The 15,946-nt window shown below is 37.0% G+C and overlaps 1 protein-coding gene across 1 annotated transcript; it reads right to left on the reverse strand.

Moving 5' to 3' along the window:
* Positions 1-10,453: 10,453 nt before the first annotated feature.
* LOC137709768 (geraniol 8-hydroxylase-like) lies at positions 10,454-12,339 on the reverse strand. Its single transcript, XM_068448753.1, has 2 exons — positions 11,440-12,339; positions 10,454-11,059 (listed from the first exon to the last, which is right to left on the reverse strand). Exons 1-2 carry the CDS (start codon positions 12,337-12,339, stop codon positions 10,454-10,456), a joined length of 1,506 nt encoding a protein of 501 aa, XP_068304854.1.
* Positions 12,340-15,946: the final 3,607 nt, after the last annotated feature.

Here is a 15,946-nt window from a genome sequence, read left to right on the forward strand (position 1 = left end):
GGAACTCCGAAGTTAAGCGAGTAGTATGCGAGAGTATTCCCATGATGGGTGACCCACTAGGAAGTTGCTCGTGAGTTCCCAGAAACAAAACCGTGAGGGTGTGGTCGGGGCCCAAAGCAGACAATATTGTGCTACGATAGAGTCAAGCCCAGGAAGTGGTGGGGGCCCAGGCGGGGATATGATAACATCACCCAGGGGAGTGGATCCTCTAAGCCTTATATGTATATTCTCATCTCTACCTAGCACGAGGCCTTTTGGGAGCTCAATGGCTTCGGGTTCCGTAGGAACTCCGAAGTTAAGCAAGTAGCGCGTGAGAGCAATCCCATGATGGGTGACCCATTGGGAAGTTCTGTGTGAGTTCCTAGAAACAAAACCGTGAGGGTGTGGTCGAGGCCCAAAGCAGACAATATCGTGCTACGGTAGAGTCGAGCTCAGGATGTGGTAAGGGCCTGTGTCGGGATGTGACAAATATTCTCTAAGCTCTCTCTCTCTCTTGGAGGGTAAAATAAATTTCTCTCCAAAGTTGATTTAATAATCCACTTTAGGTGGACTTAAATAGGCTTTGAAAGAAATTTATTTCCCTTTCCTAAAAGGATCTAATTTCTTATTCAAGAGGGAATCTACATCAAAATAGGAAACAAACCTATGTTTCCTAATGCAAGAAAATCTCTACACTTGTTGCCCTTTTCTGCGAGCAGCCCAACAAGTGTGAGGGCATTTATGGAGCCAAAAATAATCACAAGACGACAAGTGGATTTTTGGGTGAAAGAGGACAAAAATACCCTTGAGGCATATCGGGATTTCAACGCACGAGCAGCGGGCAATCATCACTCAACCAAGTCAAAAGTGCCCAAAATAGGTAACAATTCAAAACATATTTCATCCATCCACATCAAATCCTTCCTACAAGGTAATTCCCAAAAACATTCCTTTTGAATTATGTTAATTGGCTAATTAATGGGTTTATTGCCTAATTAATCCATTAATTGTCAATTAAACTATCCATAACAACCAAAAAATACATAAAGGGCCAGTCACCTTCTCTCCCAAAGGGACTGGCCATACCTTATATATTCTACCACATTTTCACCTTTTATTATATTAATTAGCTAGTTAATTAGGCAATTATTCTATTTGCTAATTAATTATCTAATTATTTGCATAACTCCCAAATTAATACAAATCAAGAACCTAGCCCACAAAGGGAGCTAGGTGGCCGGTCCTCTCTCACCCAAGGAGGCTAGCCACTCTCCTATATAAACCCCATCATTCTACTCAAAGTTCACTTCCAATTCTCTTGCTAAAATTCTCTAAAATTCTCAAACACTTTCTCTCTAAATTCTAACTTTGGCATCAGAGGTTTTTCGGCTAAAGCCCCCTCCCCCCAATTCATCATAGGCGTGTGAGGCTCTTGGCCTTGACCAAAGGTGTTAATTGTTTTGTAGGTGCAATTTTGTCCAAGAAGAAGAAGGCGGAAATTTGCATCCACATATAGTATATCCGAAGATGCAGCATTTTTTTTTCATTGCTATCTCTTTGAAATCTACTTTTCAAAATTAGGAAGTGATGCATTCATTGGGGTAATTTTAAGAAATGGAAGAATGCAAGAGAATGTTTTGACAAACATGTTGGTCCTATTGGTAGTATCCACAATAAAGCAAGAGAAGTGGAACTAAAAGGCACATATTGAAGCAGTTGTTATCAAACAGCCAGAAGAAGAATGTATGAAATATTGTCTTTGCTTGAATGCATCAATAGATTTAACTAAGCTCTTGTTGCGACAAGGCCTTCCTTTTCGTGGCCACGATGAAAGTGACACTTCAAATAATAGGAGGAATTATTTAGAACTCTTGCAATCCCTTGCAGATCATGATGAGAAAATAAAGGAAGTTGTGTTGGAAAATGCTCCAAGAAATCTCATGCTAATAGCTCCTTCAATTCAAAAAGATATTGTCAATTCATATGCCTTCAAAACTAGTAAGGTTATTATGAAGGAAATGAAAGAGAGTAAATTCATTTCTATAATGGTAGATGAATCACGTGAAGTTTCAATAAAAGAGCAAATGGCTATGGTTTTGCATTATGTGGACAACAAAGGTCAAGTAATTGAAAGGTTCATTGGAGTCCAACATGTTACTAAAACAACTTCAAGTAAACTAAAGGAGTCCATTGGTGAGTTCTTGAAACTACATGATTTAAGTTAGTCCAACCTACGAGATCAAGGTTATGATGGGGCGAGTAATATGAGAGGTGAGTTCAATGGCCTTAAAAAAAATTTGGATGAAGAAAGTTGTGTATTCTATGTTCATTGTTTTGCTCATCAACTACAATTAGCTCTTGTTGCAGTAACATAGAAAAACTCTGATGTTGCCTCTTTTTTTCACATTGACTAATAGTTTGGTGAATGTTGTTGGATGCTCATGTAAGTGTTGTGATGTACTTAGAGAGAAACAACAAGAAAATCTCATGAAAGCTATTGAAAATGATTGTCTTGAAACGGGGCAAGGATTAAATCAAGAAACTAGTCTCAAACGTGTTGGGAATACACTATGAAATTCACATCATGGTGCTTTGATTAGTTTGATTACAATGTTCTCTTCTGTGGTGGATGTGCTTGACATGATTGTTGAAGATTGCTACAATGATATTGTTGGTGAAGCAAAAAGGTTATTAAAAGATTTACAACCTTGTGAACTTGTGCTCCTCCTCTTTTTGATGAAATCCATATTGGAAATTACAAATGATTTGTCACAAGCATTGCAAAAGAAATATCAAGAGATTGTGAATGCAATGACTTTAGTCAAGACATGTAAAGAACAACTATGTTGCATGAGAAATAATGAAAATTTTGATTTTTTGGTTGATAAAGTATCATCCTTTTGTGTCGAACATGAAATTGAGGTACCTAATATGGATGATTCATATGTCATTCGAGGGAAGTCATTGCATAAGGCTTCAGAAAAGACCAATCGTCATCATTACAAAGTTGAACTCTTTTTTGAGGTCATTGATTTTCAACATACAGAATTAGATGATTGCTTCATTTAAGGTAATACCAAATTGCTTATTTGCTTGGAATGTTTGAGTCCGAATGATTCATTTGTAGCTTTTGATGAAGAAAAGCTTGTTCATCTTGCTCAGTTGTATTCTAAAGATTTCACGGAACGAGATCGATTGACACTTCAAGATCAACTTGATATTTATATTCATTTTATGCATTATGATAATGATTTTTCTCAATTGTGGGAGATTAGTGATCGTGCTAAGAAAATGGTGGAGAAAGGGTTGCATCAAACATTTGCATTCGTATATTTGCTTGTTTAGTTGGCTTTGGTTTTGCACGATACAACCGCTTCATGGGAGAGGGCATTTTCCACTATGAATATCATTAAGGGTCCACTTCATAGAAAAATGGGAGATCAATGGTTGAGTGACAGATTAGTCTTTTACATTGAGAAAGATGTTTTTTCATGTATTGGTAACGAAGCTATCATGGAACATTTTCACACTTACTAACCTCATCTTGGATGCTTGAATTAGGATGTTATAGCTTGTAATGTTGTTTTGCGTATGATTTTTTAATGAAATGTTTTATAATTTAACTTTTCAATGTTATTTTTGTCTATAAATTTTTTGATCTTTATTATCGAGACTGCTGAGTTTAAAATCCTGGTTCCATCACTGGTTATAGGATTTATTCCACATCGAACCGTCTATTTTGTTAGTCTCGGTTCATAAATCATCTATGCAAAAATTTAATTCAATTTGAAACCATTTTCCCATTTAATTGTTTGGATGAAATTCAATGTTTCTTAGAACATATTATTCGTTAAATTTTTCGAACTTAATTAGATACCTCAAATATTTATGATTTGATTAATATTTTGCAAGAATAATCTATAAGGTGCAACTTGAAAACCATATAGTTCAGATCGTTAAAGTTCAACGTGATGTAGACCTTACAACTAATCTCTTTTTTTTTTTTCCTTCCGGTTATGCGTGTGGAATTGGACTAGTGTTCGATTTTCTTGTATTTTGAGGTACCTCCTCATCTTGGATATTTTGGTTGACTGGCGTGGCCCTTTTACTTGGTTAGCAAATAAAAAAATCAATTATTTCGAATATTCATATTACCATACTTTTTGCGGTACAATGGAGATTGTTGAGTCAAATTTACAGTTGGATATACCTTTTTGACTCTAAATTTTATGTTTATTGGAGATGGCCTAATTTGCGATATACCTAGTATTAAAACATGTTGTTTTTGGTTAAATATCTTAATGGATTGAGAGTTAAGTTTTTACTCATGCAGTTTGAAACTCTTCATCTCTCTCAAATTGTTGTAACAGATTCGATCTCCCCCTCCCTTAATCCCTTAATAATAATAAAAGTGTCATTTCTTAACAATAGAGATGGATTCCATAGAAATCAAGAAATATACTGAAAAGGAAGCTTGAAGGAGAAGCCAAAAGAAACTCTCTATATCTTTTACTCAATATCTCTAATATTACAATCACACTAAAAAATAAAAGAAGGAAAAGCTATTTATACTATCTCATCTAGTAAGCCACACATGCACATGTTTCTCACGTGTAGTGACCTATATACTTATCCAATACCCCCCCCTCAATCTTTGCTGGGGTACCCAAGCTTAAGATTGAAACAATGACGCAAAAAATATGGTCCATGTAATCCCTTTGTCAACACATCAGCAATCTGATCCTTAGTACACAAATACTCCACTAACAAATCTCCCTTTTGAACCCGTTCACGGACGAAATGAAAATCTGTCTCCAAGTGTTTAATCTGAGAGTGTTAAACCAGATTTAAACTCAATGCTATAGCTGATTGATTATCACAATAGAGCACAGGGGAAGAAGGCACAAATACATGTAAATCCTTGAGGATAAGCCGAATCCAAGCAATATCAGCAGTGGTATTTGCGAGGGCACGATATTCAGCCTCCGTGGAACTACAGGAAACTGAGGACTGCTTCTTAGATTGCCAGGAAACAGGATTCTGCCCAAGATAAACAACATACCTAGTGATAGATCGCCCAGTGTTCAAATCAACGGCCCAATCAGAATCACTATATGCAGTGACTGTAAGTGAACCTCCAGAAATATATGTTAAGCCACATTGAAGAGTACCTTGGAGAAATCGGAGTATTCTTTTAACCATAGCAAGATGAATGTCAGTGGGAGCATTCATATATTGACACACAGTATTCACAGCAAATGCAATATCAGGACGGGTAAAGGTGAGGTATTGTAAGGCGCCAACCAAGCTTCGATATAATGTAGGATCTGATAATAAGATACCTTCAGTGGACAACACTTGATTATGAGGCTTACAGGGTGTGGAACATGGTTTGCAGTCATCAATTCCAGCCTTGTGAATCAAATCTTTAGTGTATTTGGCTTGATTAATAAACAGATCCCCATTAGAGTTATATGTAATCTAAAGCCCAAGGAAATAAGCCAATCTTCCCATATCCTTCAGATCAAAAACTGCATTAAGAGTTGTGATCACAGACTGAATCATTTGAGAATTAGACCCTGTAATAATAATGTCGTCGACGTACAGTAACAGAATAACAACATCAGCCCCAACAGTTCGAACAAATAAACTAGAATCTGACATAGATGCTTCAAAACCAATTGCTTGCAGATAACTAGTAATTTTATCATTCCAAGCTCGGGGAGCTTGCTTTAAGCCATAAAGAGACTTAACCAATTTGCAAACATGCGTAGGAAATTGAGGATGAACAAAGCCTTGAGGTTGCTTCATATAGACTTCTTCTTGCAATTCTCCATGAAGAAATGCATTCTTCACATCAAGTTGTCGAAGTTCCCAGTGATGGGTTGCAGCCAAGGCTAAAACTAAACACACTGTAGTATGACGAACAACTGGACTGAACGTTTCTGTATAATCCAGCCCCTTTTCTTGGTTAAATCCTTGAGCTACCAGCCGAGCTTTATAACGTGATATAGAAGCATCACTATTTCTTTTAATTTTATACACCCACTTGCTTCCAATCACATTCTTATCACAAGAGTTAGGAACAAGAGTCCAAGTGCCTTGAGATTGAAAAGCATCAAACTCTTCTTGCATGGCCAACTGCCATTGAGGGATATGAGAGGCTTGTTTAAAACTGGATGGTTCAGAAACATCCAAAATATCAGCAATAAACGTGAAACCTCCTGAGAAATGAGCATTATCTTCAAGAGTCAAGGATGTCACTTCTGGAAATGTAGCAGTCAAAGCAGAATAGTCATTTCTGGTAATGGGACCTGTTCTCAATCTGGTTTGAATACCTTGAGATATAGACACATTCTCTGTCATAGGAGAATTGAGTGAGGTAATAGTAGGGAACTCCATGTGGGACTGTTGTGGTTGAAGGACAGGCAACAGAGAAGGAGGACTGGAAAGAGTAGCAGGGGAGACAGAGTCCTGTGCATTTTCCAAAGAACCTGAAGAAACAGATCTGAGAGGTTGTGAAGCTGAAACAGTCTGGAAATCTTGAGTATGACCATCATGATCAACCTGTTCCATTAGAACCGATAACTGAACAAAAATAGGTTTCACATAACTAGTTGAACCAGAAGAAGTAATAGTCCCAGCAGCTGTATTGACATCATTCTTGTAAAGAAATACATTCTCATCATGATAAACATGGCGAGAAATGAGAACTTTCCCAGTGAACATATTATAACAAAAAGCACCTTTATATCCTTGGGGATATCCCAAGAAAACACACTGAGTAGATCTGGATTGCAGTTTAGTAATATTATATGGTCTGAGGTAAGGATAGATTGCAGAACCAAAAACCTTCAAATTAACCAGGTCAGGTTGCTTGCCAAACAATTTTCCAAAAGGGGAATTCATATGAAGAGTCTTGCAAGGCATCCTATTAATTAGAAACGCAGCATGTGCTACAACATAAGACCAAAACTTATGAGGTAACTTAGCAACAGATAACAATGTTATTGCTGTCTCAATCAGATGTCTATGCTTTCTCTCAGCTAGACCATTCTGCTGAGGTGTGTATGGACATGAAATCTGAAGTAAAATACCATGCGTAGCCAAATATTCCTTAAATGCATTGTTGAGAAACTCTCCACCACCATCAGATTGGAAAAGTTTAATTCTAGACTGAAATTGGTTCTCAACATAAGCACAAAATTTGACAAATGAACTGAAAACCTCTGATTTATTCATTATAGGAAAAATCCATACAAATCAAGTAGCTTCATCTATAAACGACACATAATAGCGAAACCCTTCAACTGAAACAACTGGAGAAGGCCCCCATACATCACTATGAATCTTATGAAAAGGTATATCTACTGTATCAACCCTATCAAAAAATGGAAGTCTACTCATCTTTCCCGCAAGACAATGGGAGCAAACTGTACTAATGGGATCAGAAGAACAAGCTATATTTGAGTTCCTAAGCATAGTGGCTAAGATGGCATTTGAAGGGTGACCACATCCCTGATGCCACAAAGAAGATTGCACTGTATGTCCCAAATAGGCAGAAGAAATTGCACCTTTATTCAACAATGTTGGGAAAATATGCACAGGGACTCTGAACAACTCATTAGTGCTACTCTTGCCTTGGTGGAGGATTGCCCCTGTTGCCTTGTCCTGTACAAAAAATCGAATATCATCGCATATGAACCAACTATGATTGTCTCTGCATAGTTTCTTAACAGATAAAAGATTAACATTTAACATTGGCACATGTAAGACATTTTTAAGATGTAAAATATGAGATGGAGACTGTAGAGTGCCATGACCAATATTTTGTACATCCAAACCTTCACCATTACCAACTATTATCTTCTCAGTGCCTTCATATGGTGTAGAATGAGCAAGAATTGTTAAATCTGGGGTCATGTGATGAGAAGCCCCAGTATCGAGAATCCAAGAGTCTCCATTTGAAGTAGCTGCAGAAGCTTGAGCATTCATAGCTGGAAAACCAGCAGAAGAGGATGGCACAGATGGAGAAATGAATGAAGGAGATTGATTAACATTCAAAAACTGAGGAGATTGATTATGGTTGACAAACTGTGACAGAGGAGGAACCATGCCCATATCAACAGCACGAGGAGACATAGAAAACCCTTGATAAGCAAAATTGGCAGATAAGGAAGGAGATGGTTGAGCTCCTTGATAGGCATAATTGCTCCGATGCCTACAATTCAAGGCAATATGACCCCGTTTGCCACATATTCGACATTCTTGCACATTTAGACCATTATCATTCCTGAAACGACATGTAACTGCTACATGACCCTTTCTCGAGCAGATCTGACACTCAGGAATAGGCTCAAACCGATTAGATGTATTTCCTGACCACTGCTGCCAAGAATTGCCAAATCTCGAGCCATTAAATTTCTGCCTATATCCTCCATTTCCTCTTGGCCGATAAGTGTTACCATTGAATGATCTGCCAGACATATGACTACCTGAGTAATCACTGGACTGAAATTGATTACCAGGATAACCTGTAACAGATGATGAACTTCCAGAATAACCAGAACCAACAACCGGAGAAAATTGTGCATTAGAAGCACTACCTGATGAATTGGAAGATGCAGGGAACTGAGAGGAAGACCCCCCAGTATGAACATTAGAAGCTTGAGCATTGACATACATGGCAGACATACTTTGAACCAAAGACTGCATTCTGGTTTCAATTGTCTTCTCTGCACCAATTAATTGAGCCCGAAACTCTTTGAGTGTAATTGTTGAGTCTTTAGCCAAAATAACAGTCCGAATCATATCGTAATCAGAAGGTAAGCCAGTGAGTGCAGCAATGATGAGATCATTGTCTGATACTTTCTCTCCAGCAGCCTGTAATTGATTTTTAATAGTCTTTAACCTCAACAGATATTTATCAATAGTATCTCCCCCTTTCTGCATAGTATGTAACTCCGCTTTGAGATGATTGACACTAGCTTTAGACACAGACATATATCTATCCTGTAAAGCAGTCCATGCCTCATGAGAGGTCTTACATCCTACCACATATTCTATAGCATCATCACTGGGTGTAGCAAGTAACAGGCTTAACAACGCCATATCAATCTTAACCCATTCTTTATAAGCTGCATTGATCTCATTGGTAACTCCTAATTCAGAAGTAATAACAAACTTGGGAGGGCACACAGAATCACCAGTAAAATGATCAAAGAAATCATAACCACGAAGAACCGATCCAAATTGGTAGCTCCATTTAATGAAATTATCATCATTCAGTTTAATAGTGAGCATACCCAGCAAACTTTCAATCCTCACTTGATTTGCAATATTATGAAAACAGACAGAAGTAATCAAAACTGTGGCGATGCAAAAAAAAAAAAAATACCCAGAACAACCCAGATGCAAATTGAGTCAGTGAATAACTCCAGATGAACAAGAATTGCAGACCTGATCTCCAACTAGCAAGACAATCACTATACACTCACAGAGAAGCAAGAATCACATATATACTTCAACAATGGCAATCGGCCTTGAATCACTTCAATTACTTCAAGAATCTAAAACTCGCAACAAATTTGGCATCGGCCTTTCATCAAATCAACATATAACTCTTCAATTAACCAGAAAACTACGGCATCGGCCTTCAATCAACTCAAATCACTTCAATTCAAACTAAATTTCAGAAGAAAGAACACTAAATTCTTTAGGGTTTTTAACACACAGAACACATTTCTAGATACAAAGACCAGAAGCAATATCACCTTCTTACCAGTCGAAGCAGCGGAAACAATGAACCAGTACTATTGCGCAAGCAAGCACAGCTCTTGATACCTTCTTAACAATAGAGATGGATTCCATAGAAATCAAGAAATATACTGAAAAGGAAGCTTGAAGGAGAAGCCAAAAGAAACTCTCTATATCTTTTACTCAATATCTCTAATATTACAATCACACTAAAAAATAAAAGAAGGAAAAGCTATTTATACTAGTAAGCCATACATGCACATGTTTCTCACGTGTAGTGACCTATATACTTATCCAATATCACTTAGTACTATGGTCTAGTAATATTCTGTTTTACTTGTAAGTGAAAGGTCTGAGGTTTAATTCTCCCTTAAGGTGAATTAAAACCACATTATTGCTAGCCTATTATGAGGCTAAACCCTTCTCCATTCCCTTAATGTAAATAATATCGATTGTTAAATAATAATAATAATAATAATAATAATAATAATAATAATAATAGTAAAATTAAAATAAATGTATTTAAAACATGTCATGTATTAGTATTACATGCTTTTATATTTATAATCTATTACATGTTTAATTCGAAAGCTACATGTCGCTCAAACTTGTCACCTGGCATAAAACTGTCCATCCCTGATTATTCATGAAAACAAGAAACATTCCACTTTGCAAAACAATAATAATTCATGGAGTAGTTTTGCAAAATATTGGACATTTACAATGGGATAGGAATAGCTCGCAAGGGTTGGGACATCTCTAAGGTGAGGCCAACCTTATCATCCATGTTCATGTTCTTTGGTGTAACCCCATCTGGAAGCTTCCAATCAAATAAATGAATAAGAGAACCCAACATTAGGTGCAACATTCTCATTGCCAATGGCAATCCAGGACATATTCTCCGTCCACCTCCGAAAGGTATAAGCTCAAAATTCCGGCCTCTAACATCAACTTCCGACCCCCAAAACCTCTCCGGCTTAAACGAATTCGGCTCATCCCACAAGTTTGTGTCCCTGCCAATAGCCCACGTGTTAACAAGCACTTGTGCACCCTTTGTCACTGTGTAGCCTTCAATTTCTACGTCTGCTCCAGCTTTTCGGGGAAGTAACAATGGAACTGCAGGATGCAACCTAAAGGTCTCTTTGACTATGGATTGCAAGTAAGGCAGTCTTGCAATGTCTGATTCCTCTATTGGATTGCCTTTGCCAATTACTTGCTCAAGCTCTAATTGAGCTTTGGATAGAACCTCAGGGTTGTGCAATAGCTCTGCCATTGCCCATTGGAATGTGGATGATGTTGTGTCTGATCCAGCAACAAATAAGACCTATTATCAAACATAACCACTGAAATCACAGGCAAAGAGCCGTTTGAAAACCATTTCATTTTTATTTTTTATTTTTTTAACTAAAAGCTTGTATGGTAATTATTTCAGTTTTCAATACCAAATACTGAAGGTTACTATTGTGAGTTTTCAAAATTTGGTTTTAATTTTCACAATGTTTTAGTTAAAAAAATAAAAATAAAAACTAAGTAACGAAATAGTTATCAAACAACAAAGTATAGCGAAGAGTTTGTAGATCAAGCAGCTAAAAGCATGCACTCAATCTGCATTTTATATTTGATTGTTCCCCCTCGCTTTCGCTGGTATATATAAAAGATAAAAAGTTAAAGCTAGTAAACAGTTTCAAAAAGATTTGTACTAACCAGTAACAAATGATTGATTTCATTTTTGTTGATCACTTCACTGTTTTCCTCAGCAATGTTAAGAAGGGTTTCTAACACATCATTTTTAACCGCAGAACCAGGCAATTTTCGTAACTCCATCCTTTGGTTGATTAACCTATCATTCAGATCCAATATCTTACTAAAGTACTTTGTCATCCTCCGCCTTCTGCCATTGGGGTCAAATTTTCTAAGCACAGGAAAACAGTCCCCCAAATTCGGCTTCCCAGCCTCCATCATAATATTACACACCATCTCCTTGAAGTTCCTAGCCATTTCAGAATTTGGGTCGGCCAAATCGATCGAAAAAATTGTATTGCTCAACAAATTGAGAACTGTTGTGAATGCAGCCTTCCCAATATCCAGTGCCTGACCGCTTAAGCTACTTTGACGGACCTCTTCAAGGAGCTCCTGCAGTTTCCTGCGCCGCAGGTTTTCGTTGGAATCAAGCATTTTATTGGCAAAGAGTTGAGTGTTGCATATTTTTCTAAGGTTTCTCCACATGGTTGAAACTGGTAGCCAAGGCAATCCAATCGTATGGTGATCATGAGCTCGAAGCGAATCGGGGATTGTTCGGTTACAGAAGAAGTGATCATGGGTTTGGAGAACTTCTTTGGCCATGGCTGCTGAAGAAATGACTATGGAAGTTACTTGACCTAGTTTTAGGGACATGAGAGGGCCATGTTTTTGGGCAAGTTTGGCAAGAGACTTGTGGGGTTTGTCACCAAGTTGGTGCAGGTTCCCAATGACTGGGAAGGGTTTTGGCCCCGGTGGAAGCTGCTTTGATCTTGAACTCTTTTTACCTCTTCCAAGTGAGTAGAAGAGAGCTTCCAGCAATGCCCAGGTGAGAATGAGATAAAGGGAAAAGCTCAACCAGTCCATCTCTCTCTCTCTCTCTCTCTCTCTCTCTCTCTCTCAAGACAAAATTGTATCGTCCTATCTCCTATGTTATGTGAAGGAAACCCACAATTTTGATTTTTATGGAAAAATAAAACTTTACTTAATTTCAAATTTAAGGGCCAAACTAAAAGCATCCCTCGAAATGCTGGATCGTATTATTTAAGCTTATCATTGATCTACGTGTTCCGTTATTCATGCAGCTATGCTTAACTGAAGTCAACGAAGCAATAGCAAATATCGGATTTGGACCTCATGTGGATTTAAATTATAAAAATTATAAAAATTCTTATATCTTAATCATTAATCATATATCGTGTTTTTAGAAATCATTTGAATATTTTTATTTAAAATAAAACATAAATATTATTTTACGAAAATTAGTTGTACAATGTACATTTTACCAAAATTGACTTCTAAAATCCTCGAAGATCTGAAGAGGATACTCATCCGAAATAACACCTACCTGTCTTGTTTTAAAATGGTTTTTGATACAAACGAGGGAAGGGAATCACATCTCAGATCATCAAATACAGGTGTAAATATTAATAATTAATTGAACTACAAAATATTTGCGTTAGGTAGAAAAATAATGAATAAATAACATCATGATAAATTGTTCCAGCTACCACGCTCTCAGTTTTTTTTTTTTAATCGTCGTTGTCAAGCACTTCGCTCACTGTTCATATCTCACGTTTGCACTCACGTAGTTCTTTAGAATATTAGAAATAATCTATGCACATGATTTTTTTTTTCTCGTTCTACACACTTCTATTTATTTTTAAAGTAAACTACACTAAACAATTGTAATTTTGGATCACACTACAATCTCATATCTCGTTTTTAAACATTGCAATGTCATACATCAACTTACAATAATTCATTGCAATATCAAACCTTCGTTAAAAAAATATATTAAGTTAGCCGTTAAGTGACGACATAACACCAATGAATTTCACATTTTGTGTCACCCAACTTATGCCACATGGCTAAACAACTAAAAAAAATATTTAGTTATTAAATATTCAATTCTTTTTATATTTATTAAAAAAAAAAAAACCATATCCCATTCATTTCCCCTCACCTAATCTCTCTCTCTCTGTGTCTCTCTCTCTTTCTTAGCTGGGTTAATTACACTAACACCCATTGAAGTTTATCGAGTTTTCACAAAATCCCCTCACGTTTGAGACATTACACTAACGCCCCCTTACGTTTTGTTTCACTTTCAAATAAACCCTTGGGTAAAAAATTATCTTATAAATTTACTAATTTACCCTTATAATTAAAGAAAAAATATTTATAAATATATAGAAAAAAGAATATCAAATTAAAACATTAAATATTAAAAAATAAAAACGTCAGGAGAGACTAGACACAGTTCAATGTCTCCACGACTCAGGCTAGGAGTAGAACTGTGCAACAAATTTGTAAGTTGATGTATGACATTCCAATGTTCAAAAGGTAAGGTATGAGTTTGTTATGTGATCCATAGTTAAGGTTGTAAAATGTAATTTCATTAATTGATTTCCTTTTCTTTTATTCTATTTAAAGGTCATTGGATAAATAAGGGTGTATATGAAGAGAAAAATAGGTTATGAGAATCATTTTCCTTTAAATAATTGGTATGATTAAAAAAAGTTCTCGTAAAAGAAAGGAAAAGTCGTGAGGGCTAGAGTTTGGGATTAGGTTGACATCAGACGAACAAGGAACACGGAGACGGCAAGAGTGGAGTAAAATAAAACGGAATTTCAAATCTGGGGATTAGGCTCTGAGATGACAACGAGGCTGAACGAGGAAAAAAAGGATACGATAAAAGGGAAGGAATCACCATCGCACAAACCCTTGGACGCAGGTCCGATGGGTGAACAGAGGGAGAAGAGTGAGTTGGAGGCTCTTGGAAAGCCTTTTGGCTCCAGTTTAGAGCTAAAAGAGAATGAATTGAGAGGGGTCAAAATTGAGCGGAAAGTAGTCGAAGGAGCGCTTTTAGGCTTTCACCATAATGTGTTGGCAGTGGTGTTTTCGAGTAGAGAGATCAATTGCGAGACAATTATTGACCAGTTTATGTCTCTTTGGCAAGGAAGGGAAGGCGTCGAGTGCTGGATGGATAGCGTTTCATCGCCAGGTTTGCAAATAAGAGGGATATGTTCAGGGTGCTAGAGACGGAGAAACCATTGACATTCAAAGATGAATGGGTATTGGTCGTGGATGGTTCAGAAGCGGGACGGTATCGGGAGGTGCCTTATAGGATTTTTACCGTTTGCGCAAATAAGGATAAAAATATATAAAAATACTTGCAAGAGTACAAGGTTGTCGTACTATAACAGCTCAAGTAAGGTCGTTTTCCACGGGAATTGAATGAATAATTTGTATTTAAACTAATTCTTAGCTAATTATTTAGAACAAAGTTTCAAAAATGTTGATTTTGGAATTTAAAATAATAAAAACCAATTTAAAATAAAGACAATTAAATAATAAACTAGAAAGCAATTTAAAGAAAATCAATTTAAAGAAACACTAGGTTCCGCCATCATCTTAACAATCCTACGTAGTTCTTCTAATTACTTATGAATTACCCATGCATATTTCAAAGCTTCGGTTTTCCTAATATATATCTATTTGGACCCAAAATTACACCATCAGCCAGTGCAATCCAGGCCGTTGAGTAAGCATAACTCCACACCGTTGGATAGAAAAGTTAAGATAATTTTGTTGTTAGGGGATAATATTATGATTTTTAATCATAATAATTATCTTGGCACTTTTCTTAAACGAGATACATGTGACGCAAACTATATTGAAGCAAGCAGAACAGTTCGATTTAATTTGGGATTTTTAGCATTCAACGCGGGGATTGAGCATCATGCATTATGACAAGAGTCCTAGCATGTGGTGGCATCAGTTGGTAACCAAAGTGGAGTCTAACTTGAAAGATTGAAGTAAGCTAATGTGATGCATGCATGGGATAATTATTAGCAAACTCGAGGCCACCAAACAAGTGAAGTGAATATTCTATGGATAAAGCTTGTGTCAGGGCTTTGGGACTAAGGTTTGAACGACAATTCTTATTTTTAGCAAAGACGGAATTGGCATGCCATGATTTGTTACGTGGTTTTGGCTGAAATACGTGGTTAGCACCAAAGATGTTGAGTGCCACGACTCTCATTCAAGATCAAGAAGTTAATAGTGCGCCCAATGCCACATCAATATATTTTACTCCCCGGCCAAACTCGGCCGACGCGTTCGCACGCCCTGCACACAACCGAATGACGTAGGTAGTTTATTAATTACTTGGCCTGGGCGCCACGTAGGCTTGGTTGTTTTTAGGATCAAAATTTTGGCATGCCTAGTGGGACACCGTGCTAAAACTATGAGGTTTGTATGATATATCAAGATTCCAATCCGGCTCTTAGCCGATTGTACCAGCTCTTAAAGCAATTGGAAAAACAATGAGGAAAGTAAAAGATCTTTGGAAGCGGAAAATTTTCTTTGTGGCCGTAGAGAGATGCAAAAGTCATTCACTTACATGTTGAGAATAAAAGCTCCTGTTACGCTGCAAGAGCAATGGGTAAATGAAGACAGGGCTCGATTTAAT

Source organism: Pyrus communis, chromosome 12, assembly GCF_963583255.1.
Source record: "Pyrus communis chromosome 12, drPyrComm1.1, whole genome shotgun sequence".
Lineage (NCBI taxonomy): Eukaryota > Viridiplantae > Streptophyta > Magnoliopsida > Rosales > Rosaceae > Pyrus > Pyrus communis.

What these genes read in the sequence shown, in the direction of transcription:
- LOC137709768 (XM_068448753.1), bottom strand. Translation starts at nt 12,339, where the DNA reads ATGGACTGGTTGAGCTTTTCCCTTTATCTCATTCTCACCTGGGCATTG. An exon ending in AAATCAATCATTTGTTACTG is followed by an intron (nt 11,060 to 11,439) that starts GTTAGTACAAAT and finishes GTTTGATAATAG; the next exon opens with GTCTTATTTGTTGCTGGATC.